The following is an 18,990-nucleotide window of genomic DNA, read 5'->3' as shown; positions in this document are numbered from 1 at the left end:
AAAACAGGCAAAGTCCAATTTAATACACTTTTGATACACTGTATGCAGCCAGAATTTGTCTAAGTCCAATTTGATACACTTTTGATATACATCTAGCACCAAAAATGAACCAAGTTCATTTTGATACACTTTACATACACTAAAAAACTGCAAAGTCCAATTTGATACACTTTTGATACACCACAAGCATGGCCAAAATTAACTAAGTTCAAATTCAATACACTTTTGATACATTTTTGATACAGTTAGGTGGTATTTGATACAGTTTTGATACCCTATATTTTCAGTTGATACATTTTCAACACACCCTTTAGATATCAAAACTGTATCAAATTGCCGCTTGATACAGTTTTAATACACTTTGATACACTTTTGATACACTTCTTGCTGTATAGAATTTCTGCTAGGGCCACTAGGGGTCCACCTCTGGATTTCTTAAGTGGGCTATCTGAAATCAAAGGTTTTCACAAGTCCTCCTGCAAACCTTGATGAACTCCAGAGACACATAATTGCACAAGTTGACATCCCCAGGCAGGACAGACCTCTCATAAAATATGGTGTGATAGCCAATTTGAGGAGAGCTGATATCTGCATACAGATGCATGGTGACCACATCCTGGTACCCATGTGGAAGACAAAGACTGTCGATTACTATAAGAAAGTGGTCAAATATTTATTTCATGTTGGTTTGATTTTAATTGACTTTGCGCAAATGGAGTACTCTGTATTTTGAGGTCAGAATTTGAACTATTACTGTTGAATGCATGCTATTGAACTCTGGGCGCCATTGGATATTAGACCATTACTGACTGTTACTAACAAAAAGTGAGTCCTGTTACTAAAGTGAGTCTTGGTCCTGACTAAATTAAGGTTAACCATTTTTCCCAAGCTTGATCCTGGAAGAAAAACCTCTTATATTTGGTTATTTGGGCCATAAAACATAGAGTTCTAAGGGGAACTTTTAAACGTCTAAAATACAACATTATGTCAAATTTGCTCTGTTGACCTAACACAACAAATTTGGCTTGACTCCATTTAGGTGTTAGTTGGGACATAATGTTTGAAAACAAAAAATATGCCAAACAATCAGGTTTGAAAATAATTAACCACTTTCATATTTATAAGACCATACAGTATAGTTTTAAATCATAGCTACACATCAGACATAAAAGGAATCATACATCCACAATTTTGTTCATATTAAATTTATTGCATTTATTTACTTGGGTTAACAATATCAGGAACTCAAATAAATTTATTGCTTTTATTTACTTGGGTTAACAATATTATGAACTCAAAAAAGTAAAGACTTTATTATGTGAGGCAATTACCTGGGGTCTTGATGAAAAGGGGTACAGTGATGTATGGCAGCTTTTGGGTGCATTTTAAAGGGGGTAACCCTATTGGTTTTGGATATGGATTGTCTTTAAAATTACATAATAATATCAAATATCTCCCCTTTATGCTGCTTTGTGAAAAAACGAGAGCATTTTCAGCGTAAATGTGAATAAATAGCCAAATTTGCAATCCAATACCTTGTATACGTGAATTGCATTCTGGGTAGGCATGCAACAACAACAATTCCGTTCAGATGACTAATGCTGACATGCTGCAATGTTCGGCCCGTATTGAACGGAAAATATTTGTTTGTTTTTTTTTTTTGTTTTTTCGCACCGTTTCAGAAAAAAAAAGGAAACAAAATATATTTTTCTTTGCAATATGTACATTTCAAATGAATATAAAAAAGTTTGGGTTAAAATGGAGAGGAAAAAAACCTTCCGATACCGGGTTTTGAACCGGTACCTCTCGGGTAAAAGAACGGCGCTAGCCAATTGAGCTATTTCACCAACTGATATAATCAAGGAATTGTTTTAATTATATACGGCGGACCGTCTCCTCAACACTTAGCGTAGTCTCCTACACAGCCAGTTTGCGTCGGTCTGACACTCGCCGATCCTCGTGATAGCCACATACAGTCTGGCCGCGAGACTACACTTAGCGTAGTTCGCTTTTTTCTCTTCCCATGATCCAAGAAATTTTATTGTTTACAAACTGGTAACCTGTAAAACCGCTGTGATTCATGATTTCTCCGAAATACATCGACTTGGAGCGCCAAATTTCAGGATAGTAATGAGAAAATAGTATATATTATGTGATACCAAAACCTCATCAACAATGAAAAAAATCGGGGGGATGATGCTGTCGATCGGGTTACGGACCTTTAAAGCTTTTTTTTCATATAACTTTGGGTTGAAATTGTACAAAAAACTGGTTTGGAGATTGAGTGTGTTTTTTTTTTCAAAATTGTCTCAAAAAATTGGGAAAAGGTGCAATTTCTTCATTGTCTTTTAGCAAAATTTTCAGCACATTTTCCAGAATTGGGCAAATTTACCATAATTTTAACAGAAATAATCTATAGTTAGTATATTTTTGGATCTTTTTTCGTCAAATTTGGTATATTTTTAGGTATGTCTTTGGAATACCAGCCGCACATCTCTGCCCAATCCAAAATCAGGGTTGTTTATTTCTGTACACATATTAAATAAATCATAATTAGTCATTGTTCAAGTTGATCAACCAATGATATGAAACTCAAGATAGTTTTATTCCCTGTTTTATTCCCACACCTTGCTATCAACTCAAGATAACTTTATATCTACACCTTGCTATAATTTGGTTCATCCCAAGTTCGGTAGTGACGGCTGTGCGTTTAACGCTCGCCTCAGTATCAAATCGCGTGTGTTAAGTTAAACGCCCTGAGTGTACACATGCATACACTGGTGGTCTGTCGGCATGCTTGCGGCGCAAGAGCATTAATGTCACTACCGAACTTGAGGTGAACCAAATTATATCAACTGAAGATAGTTTTACCCCACACCTTGCTATAATTCTACATCTATACCTTGCTATTAACTGAATATAGTTTTATCCCATATCTTGCTATCTACTGAAGACTTTTTATATCCAAGCAGCTCTAAACCTTGGTATCTACTGAAGATAGAGCTGTATTTCCATACCTTGCTATCTAATAAAGATAATCTTATATGAATACACTTTGCTATCTACTGAAGATAGTTTTATACTCATGTCTTGCTATCTACTAAAGATAGTTTTATAACTACATGTACATTATGTAAACCTTGCTATCTATTCAAAATAGTTTTATAGCTACATGTACATTATGTATACCTTGCTATCTTCTGAAGATAGCATTGTACCCCCACCTTGCTATTTAAGGTAAGTTTATATACAATAAATATACAAGGTTCTTAAATTTTTAGGAACCTTGTTGAGGGTTCAAGTGTGAGGGGTTTCCCAAGAGGACACTTTTTCTAAGACTGTAAACTACATCATTGTCTCCATTTCATTGTAAGAACTTGGAGCTTGCAACCGGTCAACAACGTAATTAGATACACGATCAACAGTAGCATATAAAAATGGATTGAGTACAGAATTGATTGGTAAAGCAAAAGCTGTAATCCATGGAAACCATTCAGGGGAGTTCTTTTACCCCGGTCTGTGATAGAATACCTAATACAACGATGGGAAGCCAGCACATGAGGTCAGTCAAAGCAATAGCACCCATTTTAATGGCCATTTTAAAATCCGTTTTGAGCAAGGAAAATCCCGATTTACAAATATTTATGAATAACAGTATGTAACATGTTGCAACTATCAAACATAGCAGGGAGTTGAGCCCAAGAAAAAGTCCAATTGAGAAGAAGTTTGATAGTTTTGAGCCAGTTTCTGTAAATGTTTGTATCAAAACATTATCTTCATTCCTGTCAAAGGTGTATGATATTGTAACGGTTTCGTTGGTTTCCTCATATATTTTACGTCTAGTTAATGGTAACCCTATACATACATCAGAAAATTGATACAATTTGTCATCATTAAAGGAAACATTTACAGTGCTTAATGCAATGGCAATAATCCATGCAAAAAATGTCATCAATATTTGCGTCCTGTTGCCGAACAACTTACGTGTTATAAATATCTTTCGAAAAGCCCAAAGTCTATCTACAGCTATGAGGGTCAGTAAAAGGAGCGATGCTTCACTGGATAAGACTGATAGAAATCCTGCAAATTTACAAAACTTACTACTTCTCCATTGTTTAGCATATGAAGGAAAATACTCATTATAGTATTGATCAGCAGATGCAATAACTAACAAATACAGACCCATAAATAAATCTGCTACAGCTAAATTGGTGATGAAAACAATTTGCTTAACCTCTTTTTCTTTTGCTGGTTTGGATTTGATAGTTTCACATCCCCAAACAAAAACTATGATGTTTGCAAACAAAGCACTAAAGCCGAAAATCCATGTACAGAATTTAACCAAAGTTGTAAGGAAGCAGCTGCTTGCATGTTAAGTATGGTGATTTCTCATGTGTTGGAACACACTGAGTCTGATTTGGTAGTTGCAAAAAACAGCATGTGGCTGGATTGTCTATTTGGACGTAACTATTGTTTTGCAGAATCAAACCTGTGAACGAGTTATTAGTTACTTTACTTAGATCATTTCCTATAAGGCCTATATATTTCAGTTTAGTGAAATTACCAGAAAGTGACTTGCTGTCGATTTGCTTCAATTCATTATAATCAAGGACCAGAACTACCAAGTTTGTTACGTTTGAAAACTGATACGGATGAAGTGTGCTCATTTTGTTTTGTTCAATATTTATAAACTGTAATGGCATTCCATTAAATTGGTAGAAAATATCGTCTGGTATTTCAGTCAAGCTATTGCTAGAGAGATCAATCTCTTTCAAGTTTGGGAGGTCTGTGAATACAGTAGAGTCTAGTGCTTCAATATTATTGTCATCCACATCTAGTATCTCTAACTTTGTCAACCCATTAAAAAGGTCCGCTGGAATCAGTTTTAATTTGTTGCCAGACAACAGAAGAACTCGTAATTGACGAAGATCTCTGAATACACCAGACTGTAATGATTCAATCATATTATCCCTCAGCCTTAATTCTTCTAACGTTGTCAACCCATTAAAAAGATCAGTTTCAATAACCACCATTTTGTTTACAGGCAGCCAAAGATATTGCAATTGATGAAGATCTTTAAATATATCAGATGGTAATGATCCAATATTATTGTTTTGCATACCTAATTGCTTTAACTTAGTCAATTGGAGACTTTTAAATTCACCCGATTGTAATGATTCAATGTTATTGTGTCCCAGAGTTAAGTCCTCTAACTTGGTCAACCCATTGAAAAGGTCAATTTGAATTATCTCAATGCTGTTGCCATACAGGTCAAGTGTTTGCATTAGGTGGAGGTCTCTGAATACACCTGTTGGTAATGACACAATACCATTGCTCTCAAGACTTAATACTTCTAACTTAGTCAACCCATTGAAAATGTCAATTTGAATAACCATTAGCTTGTTGTCATTAAGCATAAGTTTTTGTATTACATAGAGGTCTCTGAATACACCTGATGGGAGTGACTTTATGGTATTACTACCCAAATATAATTTCTTTAACTTGGACAACCCATTGAAAAGGTTAGTTTGTATTGCCTTAAGCATGTTGTTAGACAATGAAAGTTCTTGCAACTGATGAAGGTCTCTGAATACACCTGATTGTAATGACTCAATGTCATTGCTCTCAAGAAGTAATATTTCTAACTTCATCAATCCATTGAAAAGCTCCACCGGAATTCCCTTCAGTTTGTTTTCAAACAGCCGAAGCTGCTGCAATTGTTGGAGATCTTTAAATACACCAGCTTGTACTGTTTCAATGTGATTGGTACTCAGATCTAATTGCTCTAAATTTGTTAACCCATTAAAAAGGTCCTCTTGAATCACTTTTAGTTTGTTGTTATTAAGAGAAAGTTCTTGTAATTGATGAAGATCTCTAAATACACCTGATGGTAATGATTCAATACTATTATTACTCAGATTTAAAACCTCAACCTTTGTTGTTTTATTAAAAACATCAATTTGGATCAGTTCGAGGTCATTTCCATTCAGCCAAAGCTCTTGCAAGTTAAGAAGATCTCTGAATACACTGCCTTGTAATGATTCAATGCTATTGTTACTGAGATTTAAAGTCATAATGTACGATCTTTTTTCAGAATTTACCTTTATTTTTTCAAAACCGATTTTTGGCATATTTGTAATACTTACACATGTTATAACTTAAATCTATGAGCAAACTGTCAAATTCGTCCCTATTTGTAGTAAAACGGGACGATTCTGTTGGTCCGACATAAAGTCATAATTTTTTAGATTATGACTTTATGTCGGCAACGATCGCAAACCGTAGTCGCGTACAAATCTAGCTTGCTTACGCTCCCTCCACATGTGGAGGGAGCGTAACAAAACTGGCCGTGAGGAGACTAACTCTGAGGCCGCTTTTCGCTGTCCTGATCCAAATAGTGCGATATGTTTCGAGTGATAGAGGTGAAGTTTATGATGTTGTTTCTTTGCAAATTCCCAATGTTTTTCGCGTCCAAATGTATTGGAAACTTTCATAATGATTGCATATTATCATTTTAGAAGAAAAAAGAAAAATCTAAAAATTTAAAAAGATCGTACATTAAGGCTTTAATATCTGTAACTTTGTCATTCCACTGAAAAGGTCACTTTGTATTTGATTCAATGTATTAGAGTCCAAGTATAAGCGTTTTAAACTATGAAAGTCACTGAACAAGTCTTTTGGTATAAAAGAGATATTATTTCGTGATAGGACTAGTGATATCAATGTGGACTGGTCATCAAACATTGATTGATTTAGAAATGACAGCTCATTGTTATCAAACGATAAATGGGTTATATTCTGTGGCACGTCCTTGGGAAAATATGGGTAAATATTGGATGAAAGATCCAACAAAAGCAGATTATTATTAAGGTTGTTCATTTGGGATAGATAACAATAAGATAAAGACAAGACTTTTAGGCTTCGCATGTCTGAAAATATATCTGGTTCTACCTCCCCAATAGTATTTCCGCCTAAATACAGTACTTGTACACTCACAAAACTGTTAAACCAACTATGTGAAACATAAGTTAACTTATTTACATTTAACAATAACTGCTGTAATTCATAGAAATGTGAGAATGAGTCGGCTTCTATACTCGAGATAAGGTTAAATGACAAGTCCAAAGTATGAACATTTTTTAAACCTTTGAAAATACTTGGTCCAATAGTACTTAACTTGTTTTGGCTAAGCAATAACATGATGAACTCTGAATTGGAAAGATTGAAGAAACTCTTGGGTTCTATGTGAGTTAGTTGCTTGTCGGAGAGATCTATTGCAGTTGAGTTTGCGAGAATTAAATCTGGAGCTGCCTACCGTACACCGGGACAGTCAATAAGAAACAACTGGAAGCGTAGGGTACAGAAGCAGCCAACCGGACAATTTGGGAATTTAGCAACAACGATATCATCTGGAAGACCAAGATCAAATCCAGGAAGTTCATTTACCTTAATACACACCTATGACGTGCGCTTATTGTTTTATCGCTCCATTATTTTCCACTAATGGAGCGATGATCACTAATAACACGCCATTCAGTAAATGCCTTTCTCTTTTCTCTGAAAAGCAAATACTTTTCAGGGAAAAAGTACTGGCATTTACGAATGTAGTGTTAATATCAATTGCACTTTTGAAAAGCAAGTATTTGCGAAAAGTGCGGTATTGTTATCATCACTTCATTCATGCAAAACAATGATACGAAAAACAAGAAGAAAATGATTTTCATTAAAGGAAGTGTCCGGCAATCACAACATTAGGTCTTATATGTTAGAAAAATAATTATCAAGCACGAATCACATGGTTTTATTTCAATCAAACTCATATTAACCATAAAACTAATAAAACAGCCGTCTCTCAACGCGATATTCAAAATTCCGGCGAAATGTTCTAGACAGTGACGTCATGGTTAGTTGTGCTCATTTGTCGACAGGCTTCATTGAACTATGTGGACGCTACTGCTCTAGACAATTTCGGGCGCTGGAATTTTGAATATCGCGTGTTGAGAGATAGCTGTTTTATTCGCTTTTATGATTAATATGAGTTTGTTTGAAATAAAACCATGTGATTCGTGCTTGATAATTATTTTTTTAACATATAAGGCTTAATGTTGTGATTACCGGACACTTCCTTTAATACAATAAATTGAGGAAGCGGATAGCAACATTTGCACAGTATTGTCATGGGACCTGAGAGCACATCAGACATATCGAATTGCATGCTGAATACGAGGATTGTCCCTATATCTAATAATAATAATAATTTTGATTTTGTGAAATTAGCGATATAATACAAATTATTAAAATTTCATATTTTTATATTTTTCCAAATGTAACAGTCCTCGAGTAAACTTTATAAATCTAATGATATGTAATTAAACTATAGGCCTATGTAGCTGGGATGAAAAGCCGACTCAATTGAAAATTTGACCTTTCATATAGAACTTAAACATTTGTTTCCAAAAAGACCTACATTTTTAGTGTTTTGAGGAAAAAATCTATATCTTTAATAATGAAGGTCACAATTTTCATATGATTGACGGCTGTTCAACCCAACTTCCTACTATTTACTGCATATCGTTAGATTTATACAATTTACTTTGAGGACTGTTAAATTTCAAAAATATCAATTTTTAATAATTTGCCTTAAAATGTGTATTGTATCGCTAATTTAATAAAAATCTAAATTATTTGATATCAGAAGGATGTGTCTGATTTGCTCTTAGGTGCCACAAACAAAATACGTAAAAAGCGCCGCTATCCGAGCCCTTACAATGCAATCTGTGAAAAGCAAGTCAAGATCAAACGGGCAGGTTAAATTGTTGGCTAAGCACGTTGTACTTATTATGCAAGATGTGTTTTACCCTCACTTAGGCTTTACTTCGTGAGGCCTTTACTTTTATTTATTTGGACCTTTCTTTCTACGCTTACTGTTTTTATAACATTTTTTCCTTCTTTATATTTTTATCGTTTTCAGTGGCTTAGGCCCTACATATAATTTGTCATATTTTGGGCAACATTGCTACATATACATAATACACATTCTGTATCAATGTATTTAGGCCTATGAATCTGTTTATTTTCAAATCGTTCTCTTGGGCATGTTTAATAATGATAAAAGCCACAGTAGGTCTATTTTCATTGTCATTAGTATATCTGATGTTTCATCTGATGGTATTTTGGCATGCTTGAATATTTACTTACATCGATCAGTAGGCCTATCCGATACCGTAAAACGGGTAACTTTGGGCACTTTTCAGAGTTTTTAAACCACTGCTTCCAAACAAAACCAAATATATTTCTAATTATCTCTTTTTATGACGTTAGGGTTCCCTTCTACACCTTGAAGTTGAAAAAGATTTTTGAATAATTTTGAAAGGGTGCCCTAGGGGTTGAAAATAGCCTGACCAAAGTTACCCCGCATTTGGGGCAACTTTGGTCAGAGTATTACATTCCATGAAGAAAAGAAAATGAAAAAAAATTGATCTTCGCTGTATATGGGCAAGGTTTTGTTTTTTGTGACATTTATCCCCATGCAAAATTAAGCAAGCACGCATCCTTGCTCACAAATATCGATTTTTATTTTGTCTGAAAAAATGTAAAAAATGCTCATTTTGGTCAAAAATGCCAATATTTTCGTAACTTTCAAATAAATTGGACATGAGCGACTTCTTCCAAATATATTTCTTAACAAATTGAGACCAAATATGACTAAAAACAATATTGCTGTACGGAAATATGACGATTTAAAAAATATATTTGAACGACCAAAGTTACCCCGCTTAAACAGAAGTTACCCCCATATTACGGTAATTAAATATTACAATGTTAGGGACGCTCCATTTGATTTCGGAAGGGGACTGGAAGTTGAGGTGGCTTTTATTTCGGCGTCAAGAGAAAGGCGCGAAGTTTGTTTTGTTTTTTGCTGACAAAGTTCAAGGACAATAATAGGCCTAGGTAAAATGTGTTGTAGTACATTTAAAATTTTCGTACCTTTTCGTACCTGATTTTGGTCCTTCTGCTGCGAATCAACGATATATATCCTCGGAATGATTCCATCACAAAATTATCCAAGATAAACAATAGTGTCCATAATTGCATGGTTGTTCCAAAATCGTAAACTCGATTCACAGAGAAGAGTATCATTGCTCAGGTATAGCGATAGGTGTAGTTTTCTTGAGGTTGACAACTGTAATGACCATTTCATATGAGCCTATACATGCTATATAACCTTTTTGCCAATTTTCCTTATTATGCAAAATAGAGACCTAAACGCAACATGACGCAACTACTTCAACAGTTAATACATTAGAAGTGGGCATAAAGAACTATTGATGGTCTAATCACTTTAATGATTTTACGAATCTACGTTTATTCAATTTGTGTAACAAACATTTTAAATCTTTATAATTCAAGAAGGTGGTTACGGATGATTTGAACTAAACACCTGGATCGTGATATGATGGGTATTTCTATAGAAATTTTACATAAAGCTGAGTCGGACTATTTTTGCACTCGCACCTAAAATTTAGTACGATCATTATATTGTGTATTGTCCGGCATCAATGAGTAATTGATCAATTTGTAAAGAGCAACCTATTTCAATAACACTCCATTCGTGAAAAATAATGGAGCGGTAAAACAATAGCGACGTCATAGGTGTGTATTAAAGTCGGTTAATGGCAGCGGATTAGAGCGTGAGTGGTAAGAATGGCCGCGCTCCGCTGCTCAGCCATTCTTACCCACTCACGCTCTAATCCTTGGCCATTATCCTATACGTAAAGTATGGATCACCTTTTAATGTTATCTTGAGAGATGGGTTGAACTCTTGTAGCGCCACGTAGGAACTGTTGTAATACTGAATGTGGTATATCTCATCAACGATGCACACATTTTCACACCGGTGGAACCTGAAGTTCTCCGCAGCATGTATATAAGCGGGATCGAACCGTTCAACATCACTTGAGGATGAAATCATGCTCCCTTCCCAGATTTCCAACATAGATGCTGCTGTTATGTTGATACAAATAGTACTACAGTTAATAACTATCGCGCACGGCTGGGTCGCCATAGATCCAATCCAGCCAGCAGATCGATTGAAGCATTCTTCTCCAGATTCTTGCAGGACAAAGTAATCGAAAAAAGACCAGGATGACAACGAAAGAACAATCACAGTAATTTCTTGGTAGGTGGGTGAGGACACCACAAAGTTACAGGTCTCATTCTCATAAGTCTGTATTGAAAGCGAACCATTCATTGGGAGAATGAAGTGTCCACTTTGTTGGCACCTTATAGTATTATTGCTTTCATTGGCTGATGCTGGCAAATCTATGCAGAGCATCACAAACGCAGACAAAAAAAGATGAGTATACAATTGCAGCAGCATTGTGAAAAAAGGCTGAAATACAAACTTGCAAAAGAAAACAGAACTTTTTCGATCTGAACTCGTTAATATAAATCTTCAGTGCTTTTTTTTGTTGGTTGGTTTTTATGTGGTGTACCAAATTTGTTGCTTGAAGAAACACCTGCTGGATTTTGAATATAGTTGTACTTTTAAACGGTTCACTGGCTCATGAATTCAGCTTTTCTCATCATTTTGTAATTTTCTTTTTTCCACCAGCTCACTGTTATATGATTCAGATTTAACAGCAATGCTGATGTTGCGATTCAAGCATGTTTTTTTTTAAAGCAATGTTATGGTTTGTGACATGCTCTATTTAATATTAGAGTTGTGACACGTGGGCATGATCAGGAGAGTCCCAGTTTGGACTTATCTGACTCACAGTGATTTGGCTACACCGCTTTTCAAAATCCACAATTCTGAGATTAATCTAATTTCTGCTCCAGATTCCTTTGCATTTAGGTAAGTGGCTGTATGTTAGAGACAAATTTGTGTGATTTTACACATGGAAACTCCTGTTTGTGGTGCACTGGAAGGTGATTTTCCAACGAAGAAAGTCTACTATTCCATACACTTAGTAAAGTAAGTAGTTACAACACTGTTTATGTAGAGCTTGTAGACTAATTGCTGGTGAGTAGAATATACTTGTGTTCAAGTTCATTAGTAGAATTAGATACAGCACTAGTTATTCAATATACATCTTCATAGCTTCAACATACATGTAACACCAGAGGGTCTACTGCAGATAACTCCCAAATCTGTTTCTCTATATCCAACTAGATTCCACAATAGCAGTTCCACCATGTAACACAACTTCTACCTCGGTTGTCTTATGTACTAGCGCATCAAACTTTCCTATAATCTTCTTGGTAATTAGTGAGTACAATTTATGTATAATGTATAATTTCAAAGTATAACTCCAAGTCTGTTCTCAATATCCAACAAGCAGATTGCACATTGGCAGTACCATGCACCCTGTAACACAACTTCCACCTAGTGTAGCAGTGCATCAAACTTTCTCGTTATCTTCTTGGTCCTTGCCAGTCGTCTCTGCTTCTTAACTTCAATTTATGCGACTAAGTGACGACTGCACAGAAAGAATTATTATCAAGCAGACATGTATTTAGTTTCTTCCCAATTGTCCAATGTGCTTCCATGTCACCACAAAGTAAAATGTACACTTGGTAATGCTATCACATGCAGTTTGTTGTTCAACTTTGATACCTTGGCACCGTACATATTCAGGTAAAGTAAGAAAACCTACATTTCTTTAATACTTTCACTTCAATTCAATACATTTGATTTAACAAAAGGTAAGCATGTGTATCTATTCTACTATTATCTAAACAATCCACAAAGTCTTTTGAATCTGGATTGATTTAGACCAATCTTGCATATCAATTATGTACTGTAATAGCAAATTCCATCCTCATTGCAGACAAGTTGTGATTGAACAGTCTGCAGGTTACTACAAGCCTAATCCAATTAGATCCAATTAGGTACCGTACTGACGCGAGTATAGTCCCACCTTCGAGTAAAGTCCCACCCCCAAATTTTCGAAAACTATCAGTAATTAATTTTTAAGTTATTTATTTTTTCAGCTTTGGAGTGTCCCTGGACCTAGACCTAAATGCTAGGATCATTCATGGTTGATTAAAAAAAAAATTGTAGGCCTATGTGTTTTGAAGAAATTTGTACTCATGTCATACTCTATTAATGATTTCAAAATGCATTGAATTTGTATGCATTTTTTTGAAATTCGAGTATAGTCCCAATAGAGATGTATGTGCATGACTATACTTTGATCAGCTCGTTATCGGCGGGCCTTATAACATCGCGGATTAATATCAATATATTTTATTTTGAGAATTGTCTTGTGACATCTCGACAGAAGTATCACAAACTTTTAATTCAAGCCCTATACTTTGTGTACTCTATTTAACATGCACAATATAGACCAGCCAGGTCAACTATACCACTCTAAACGTGGGTCTAATTTTCGGCGTAGTGGTAAAAGCCTAACAATTCCCGCTGATTATGAGCTGATCAAAGCATACATATGTGCATGTTTATGCATACCAGATTCAGATCTTTGCAAACTGGATGAAACTGGATCCATAAATATGGTATGAATGGTGGGTGGGTATTCACAAAAGAGTGTGAATGAACTTATTGTAGTCCTGGACTATAAACTTGGGAAGTTTAGTCTAACTTTGATGGATCTTTTTTTTTCACCCTTATAACTTTATGAGCTCAATATTCAGATGCCTGTGATCAGAGTGTGTCATATTGGGCTATTCCATTTAAAATCCACACTACCCTGGAGAAGATTTTGGAAATATATTCCACAGGGGGGGTATGAATTCAGATGGAATGAACACTTTAGGCTGCTCCATTTGAAACTCACCCTCCCTATGTTGAATATTCAGGTTGAATCTTTCTCAGAGGGTGTATGAAATTGAAATGGAGCTGCCAAATGGGCTCATTCCATTTAAAATTCATACCCCTCCTAGTCCTATGGCAGAAATTTCCAAATCTTCGACAGGGAGAGTGTGGATTTTATATGGAATAACCCACTCCCATTGTCTGTACACAAAAGACCTAGGAAACAGCCAAAGGCAGGCAACGCTTGGCATGCTTCACCACACACATACAATTTTGAATGGCTAATAATGCCAATGAAAAGAAGCCATCAAGAGAAAAAGTAGAACATTTTAAATTACAATGGCCTATATTTTCAGCTTTTCAGAACTTACTTTTTGTGTAAACTTAAAACTTTAAAAAAAATGTATTGAATAAAAAGTTTGAATGTGAAAAATTAATCCTGTGAAATATACCACTCACAATTCATTCATTAAAGGTACACCCATGAATTTATTCAATTAGAACACCAAGAAATTAATTAAGAGTTCACATTGTAGCATATACAGGTATGTCAAAAACCTGGAACACTTACAAATTTTACTTTTTGATATTTTGAAATATAGCTCTAAATTTTAGAAAATAAGTTTTGAATGGGTTAATATTCCTCTTGTGAAATATTCTCATACAACCTAACATGTCAAATTGTATACGTTTGTGAAGATTATCATTCATCCAGGTAGTAAACAATATTAATATTGAACTATAATCTAGTCAACTGGACTTACTGTTTTTGAGTGGGAAATTTTCACGTCCAATCCTGAACGCATCATCAGCCCTACTGATCATCTGGCGGCAAAAGTTCATTGACCTGTGAAACGGATGTTGTAGTATCACAGGTCACCACCTTTGAGTTCAACCTGAGAGGTATCTTCCTGATCGCTGAACTGTAGGCCCCGCCAAGTTGTGGCGTAAGCCGCCTCCCCTGTTAAGTGAAGGCTCCTCCCGTTTCACGTAAATTGCTTCTTTGACCCCTCTCTCAAACCATCTGCTTTCTCTGTCCAAGATTTTAACGTCCTTGTTGTCAAAGGAATGTTTTGTAATGTTCAAATGCGTGTCTGTTGTTTGAATCACACCACCCATTGGTTCACAAACTGGGCGTACACGCACTTTATTTCATAGAGCTAACACCATTCCCTCTAGTGAGGACGCCGAAGGAACAGGAACAGGAGGGAACATCTACAAAAAGCCCTGAACCTTTGTGGTTATCGTAATTGGACCTTTCACAAAGCACTCGCTCAGACCAAATTTACCGACAAAGGTGCCGCTGCTCCCGCACATAAGACTCAAGATGACGGTGAGGTAACTCATGGTAGGAACATCACTATCCCCTACAGCTCCGGACTTTCAGAGAAACTCCGTCGGTTTTTACGTGACAAAGGGGTACCGGTATCTTTCAAACCCAAGAATACTTTACGCCAAGCGCTAGTCCACCCCAAAGATAAACAACTTAAAGACAAGCAAAGCAACATCGTCTACGCGATTCAGTGTCAAGACAGTGGATGCGAGGAGCTTTATATTGGGGAGACTAAACAAACACTTGCTAAGCGCATGTACCAGCATAGACGAGCCAGCACTGGTTGCGGTGACTCTGCCGTCTACACGCATTTGAACATTACAAAACATTCCTTTGACAACAAGGACGTTAAAATCTTGGACAGAGAAAGCAGATGGTTTGAGAGAGGGGTCAAAGAAGCAATTTACGTGAAACGGGAGGAGCCTTCACTTAACAGGGGAGGCGGCTTACGCCACAACTTGGCCGGGGCCTACAGTTCAGCGATCAGGAAGATACCTCTCAGGTTGAACTCAAAGGTGGTGACCTGTGATACTACAACATCCATTTCACAGGTCAATGAACTTTTGCCGCCAGATGATCAGTAGGGCTGATGATGCGTTCAGGATTGGACGTGAAAATTTCCCACTCAAAAACAGTAAGTCCAGTTGACTAGATTATAGTTCAATATTAATAATGTCAAATTGTATTTTTGCCATTTTGATTTACAGCTGTAAAGATTAGAAAATAAGCCTTTAAATTTACTGATGTATACTTTTTGAAAATACATGTACGGTAAAATTCGTCAAATATTAGGTGTTGGGTTATTCCAGTTGAAATCCATACACCCCCTGTGGAAGACATGACCTTAATCTTCCACACAGGAGTGTGAATTTCAAATAGGGTTACTTGAATGGGTGACTCCATTTGAAGTCTACACCCCTGTGTGGGTGATTAAAGTCATGTCTTCCATAGGGGGTGTATGGATTTCAACTAGAAGAGCTCAAATAGTGTCAATGTATTAATTCTGAGAAATACAGCAAAGTAAATGTTAGAGTGGGGCAAATATCTGAACATTTGTCTAAAATTTGCAAATGAATTGACCCAAATAGTGACATCTTAGATGATTTTTTGTTTTGACTGGTGGGGGCAAACTGGTTGATAAATCACAAAGTTGTTTTTTTTTGGGGGGGGGGTGGTGGGGGTTGTGTTCTTTTCCTTCCTTTCTTTTTTTTGGGGGGTCATCTCTACTACTAACTATGACATGTAGATGTGTATGCCACTTCTGCAATACTACTATAAATTTTGAGATTAAAACATGCTACATGTACAGGTAATAGCACACTGATGACCTGATAACATGTCTGAAAAAGTGTTGTACAAAGAGGTATTAAAGCATAGTAACTGACCTGCGTATTTTGTTCATCCAACATCTGATCAAGTATGGGGTTGATCCAGTCTTCAAACTTGCAGTAGTTATCATTAGGCACTAACAGATTCCCTATCCTATTGATGCCCTTTGACCTCAGGTCACGACCTGACAGGTGAAAGTCTCCTAGGTATGTGTTAGCTAAACACTTGATGAAGTCTTCTTCTATACCACCTGCTGTAGAGACTAGGCAGTCAACCTGAAATATTTCAATAACAGTAAAAACATAAAACAGGTCAAATAAAGTGGGCAACCGATGGCCACCACATTCAGTGCATCCTAAATGTGCCCAATGGTGACTTTGCAATAAGGGCAGACTCCTGTATGATATTGTAGGTCACTTCTCCTCCCCACAACCAGTTCAGTACCATCCTAGCATAAAGTGGTACCCATTCTAGGGAGCACACCACTAAATAACTGAAATATTTGTAAACATACCAGTTTTCTTTGCTCATTTTGAGACCTTTTGGGCGCTTTTTGAGATATTTTATGATAACCAGTCGATTGCAAATCGATAAAAGTTTGTTTCAATGTATGGGTAGTCTTCCACCTTGTTTTCCCGATACAAGGCCGTAAATAGTGCTCTCACTGTTTTTGATATGCTCTCAAGACTGCAAACCTATTTCTGCCCACTTTTTATTTTGTGGACCTATTTTCTCGATAACTATAAAAATGCGACTTTTTTGGTGTCTCAAATTCATGCATAGGCTTTACACTTTTATTGAAGCTATAATTCGCTACTCTCTCTGATTATTAGTCTAAAGGACAGCCCAAAGTACCTCAAAAAGTTGTTGTATTTTACCAGAACTCATATGGTGCATTGACTTAGTGGTGCTCCCTTCAACACCTAGGAGAAGGGGAGCAAATCATGGCTAAGTGCCTAGTTCAATGACACAACATGCACAGGCACACTGGAACTTACATCTGTGATATTATGGTCCCAGGAAAAACAAAACATTTTACAGAAAATGTTTAAATGTCAGGGTATATAACAGGTATAAAATATTTTAATAATAACAGTCAAAACATGTTTAAAAACTTGTTCCAAAACATTTTAACATAAAATGCTGACAAAATATTTTGCAAAAATGTTTGGCAAAAAATGTTTTACAATCACATTTTGACAATGCTGTTGTATTGTTTTTTCATAACCTGTTCTAAAAATGTTTTGACCCAAACCGAAACATGTTTATCACATTTATAACAGTTTAAAATACTTTTCTGTGTTTGTTGGGATTGCGACTCCTATAAAAATTTACTACTAGACCACACACCCTTAGTATCAAACAGGGCTGGTCTAAAAACACATATTCACCATCAAAATAATGGCAAAGGTATAATAACACAATCACTCCCAATAAACAGTCCTGTATTCACTATTTATAAATAGCTATTTATATATCACCATGAGGTACATGGGCACAGCCATTACACAACCTCGTATCACCAAAGAGTATCTAGATAAGCATTCACTCCATACAAATGAATAGGAAAACAAGATGTCGGTATACATGAATTTTCACAAAAATGATATGTGCCAAAAATCTGAAGATTGGGGGTCCTGTAACTTAACATATGTTATGAGAAACTGATTTTAGAGAAAAGTTACCGAAAGCATTTTAAAATTTACCGAGCGCCATTCATTTTATAATGGTTTTTATTCGGTAAAACACACCAAATTTTGGGAGACTAGTTCATGAGTTGCTGAAGTCAACTGCCTTACCATTGAAAAGTACAGGAAGACCACCCAGTGCTAGAGGTCAACTCTCCAGACATACTGGCACCCAGCCATAATGGCAACCTCCATTTCTCTCTATCAAGAATTTATTGCTATTTATAAATAGTAAATACAGGACTGATAAATATTAATCAAGAAATATTACCAGATTATGTTGTGCAAGAAACCTCAATGTTCCTCTTAATCCACTAGATATCAAATTGGAGGTATAACCCAGGAATATAGTACAGTTGGTGTCCCTCCTTTCTCTTGGATCGTGTTTTTCTGTAGATTCATCTTCATCTCCTTTCCTAGGTTCTGCTTTCTTGTCCAACTGAGTAAAAATTAATGAAAACAGATATTTTTCGATATGCCATTTTTAATGAAATAAAGTTATTTACACTGTGTAATTCAACAGTATACGGTATACAAAAAGCACGTTCATTGAACAAGGTCATATCAAACTCATATCGCATACGTAATGTGATGAGATCAAGCAAAATCAGTCGGAACTCGGAAATATTGATTTTAAGATATAGCCAACAAAGGAAATATTTACTTTTGTTTCCTTTGTTTTGGAAACTCTTTAATTGCTCATATCTTTGGAATTGGTTGCTCAATTTCAATGGGGTTTTCTACAAAATCCAGCTCTGTAAATTCTTTTTACTATCCTATAAGAAACTGCAAATTTAATATTTCCGAGTCCCAACTGATTTTGCTTGATCGCAGCACATATGATCAAATAAAACATGTAT

At 35.9% G+C, this 18,990-nt stretch overlaps 1 protein-coding gene across 1 annotated transcript in view; it reads right to left on the bottom strand.

Moving 5' to 3' along the window:
- Window positions 1–18,990, bottom strand: part of LOC140166022 (deoxyhypusine synthase-like) — a 51,372-nt gene that overhangs the window by 13,672 nt on the left and 18,710 nt on the right. Inside the window, exons 3-4 of the mRNA XM_072189395.1 lie at window positions 18,402–18,569; window positions 16,499–16,717 (exon numbers count right to left, since the gene is read on the bottom strand). Coding sequence (XP_072045496.1) covers window positions 16,499–16,717; window positions 18,402–18,569 — 387 coding nt within the window. The remainder of the gene's footprint in view (window positions 1–16,498; window positions 16,718–18,401; window positions 18,570–18,990) is intronic.

The sequence above is a fragment of the Amphiura filiformis genome, chromosome 12 (genome assembly GCF_039555335.1).
Source record: "Amphiura filiformis chromosome 12, Afil_fr2py, whole genome shotgun sequence".
Lineage (NCBI taxonomy): Eukaryota > Metazoa > Echinodermata > Ophiuroidea > Amphilepidida > Amphiuridae > Amphiura > Amphiura filiformis.
Note: the sequence above shows the minus strand (reverse complement) of the source record. Positions and strands in the feature narration are given on the sequence as shown.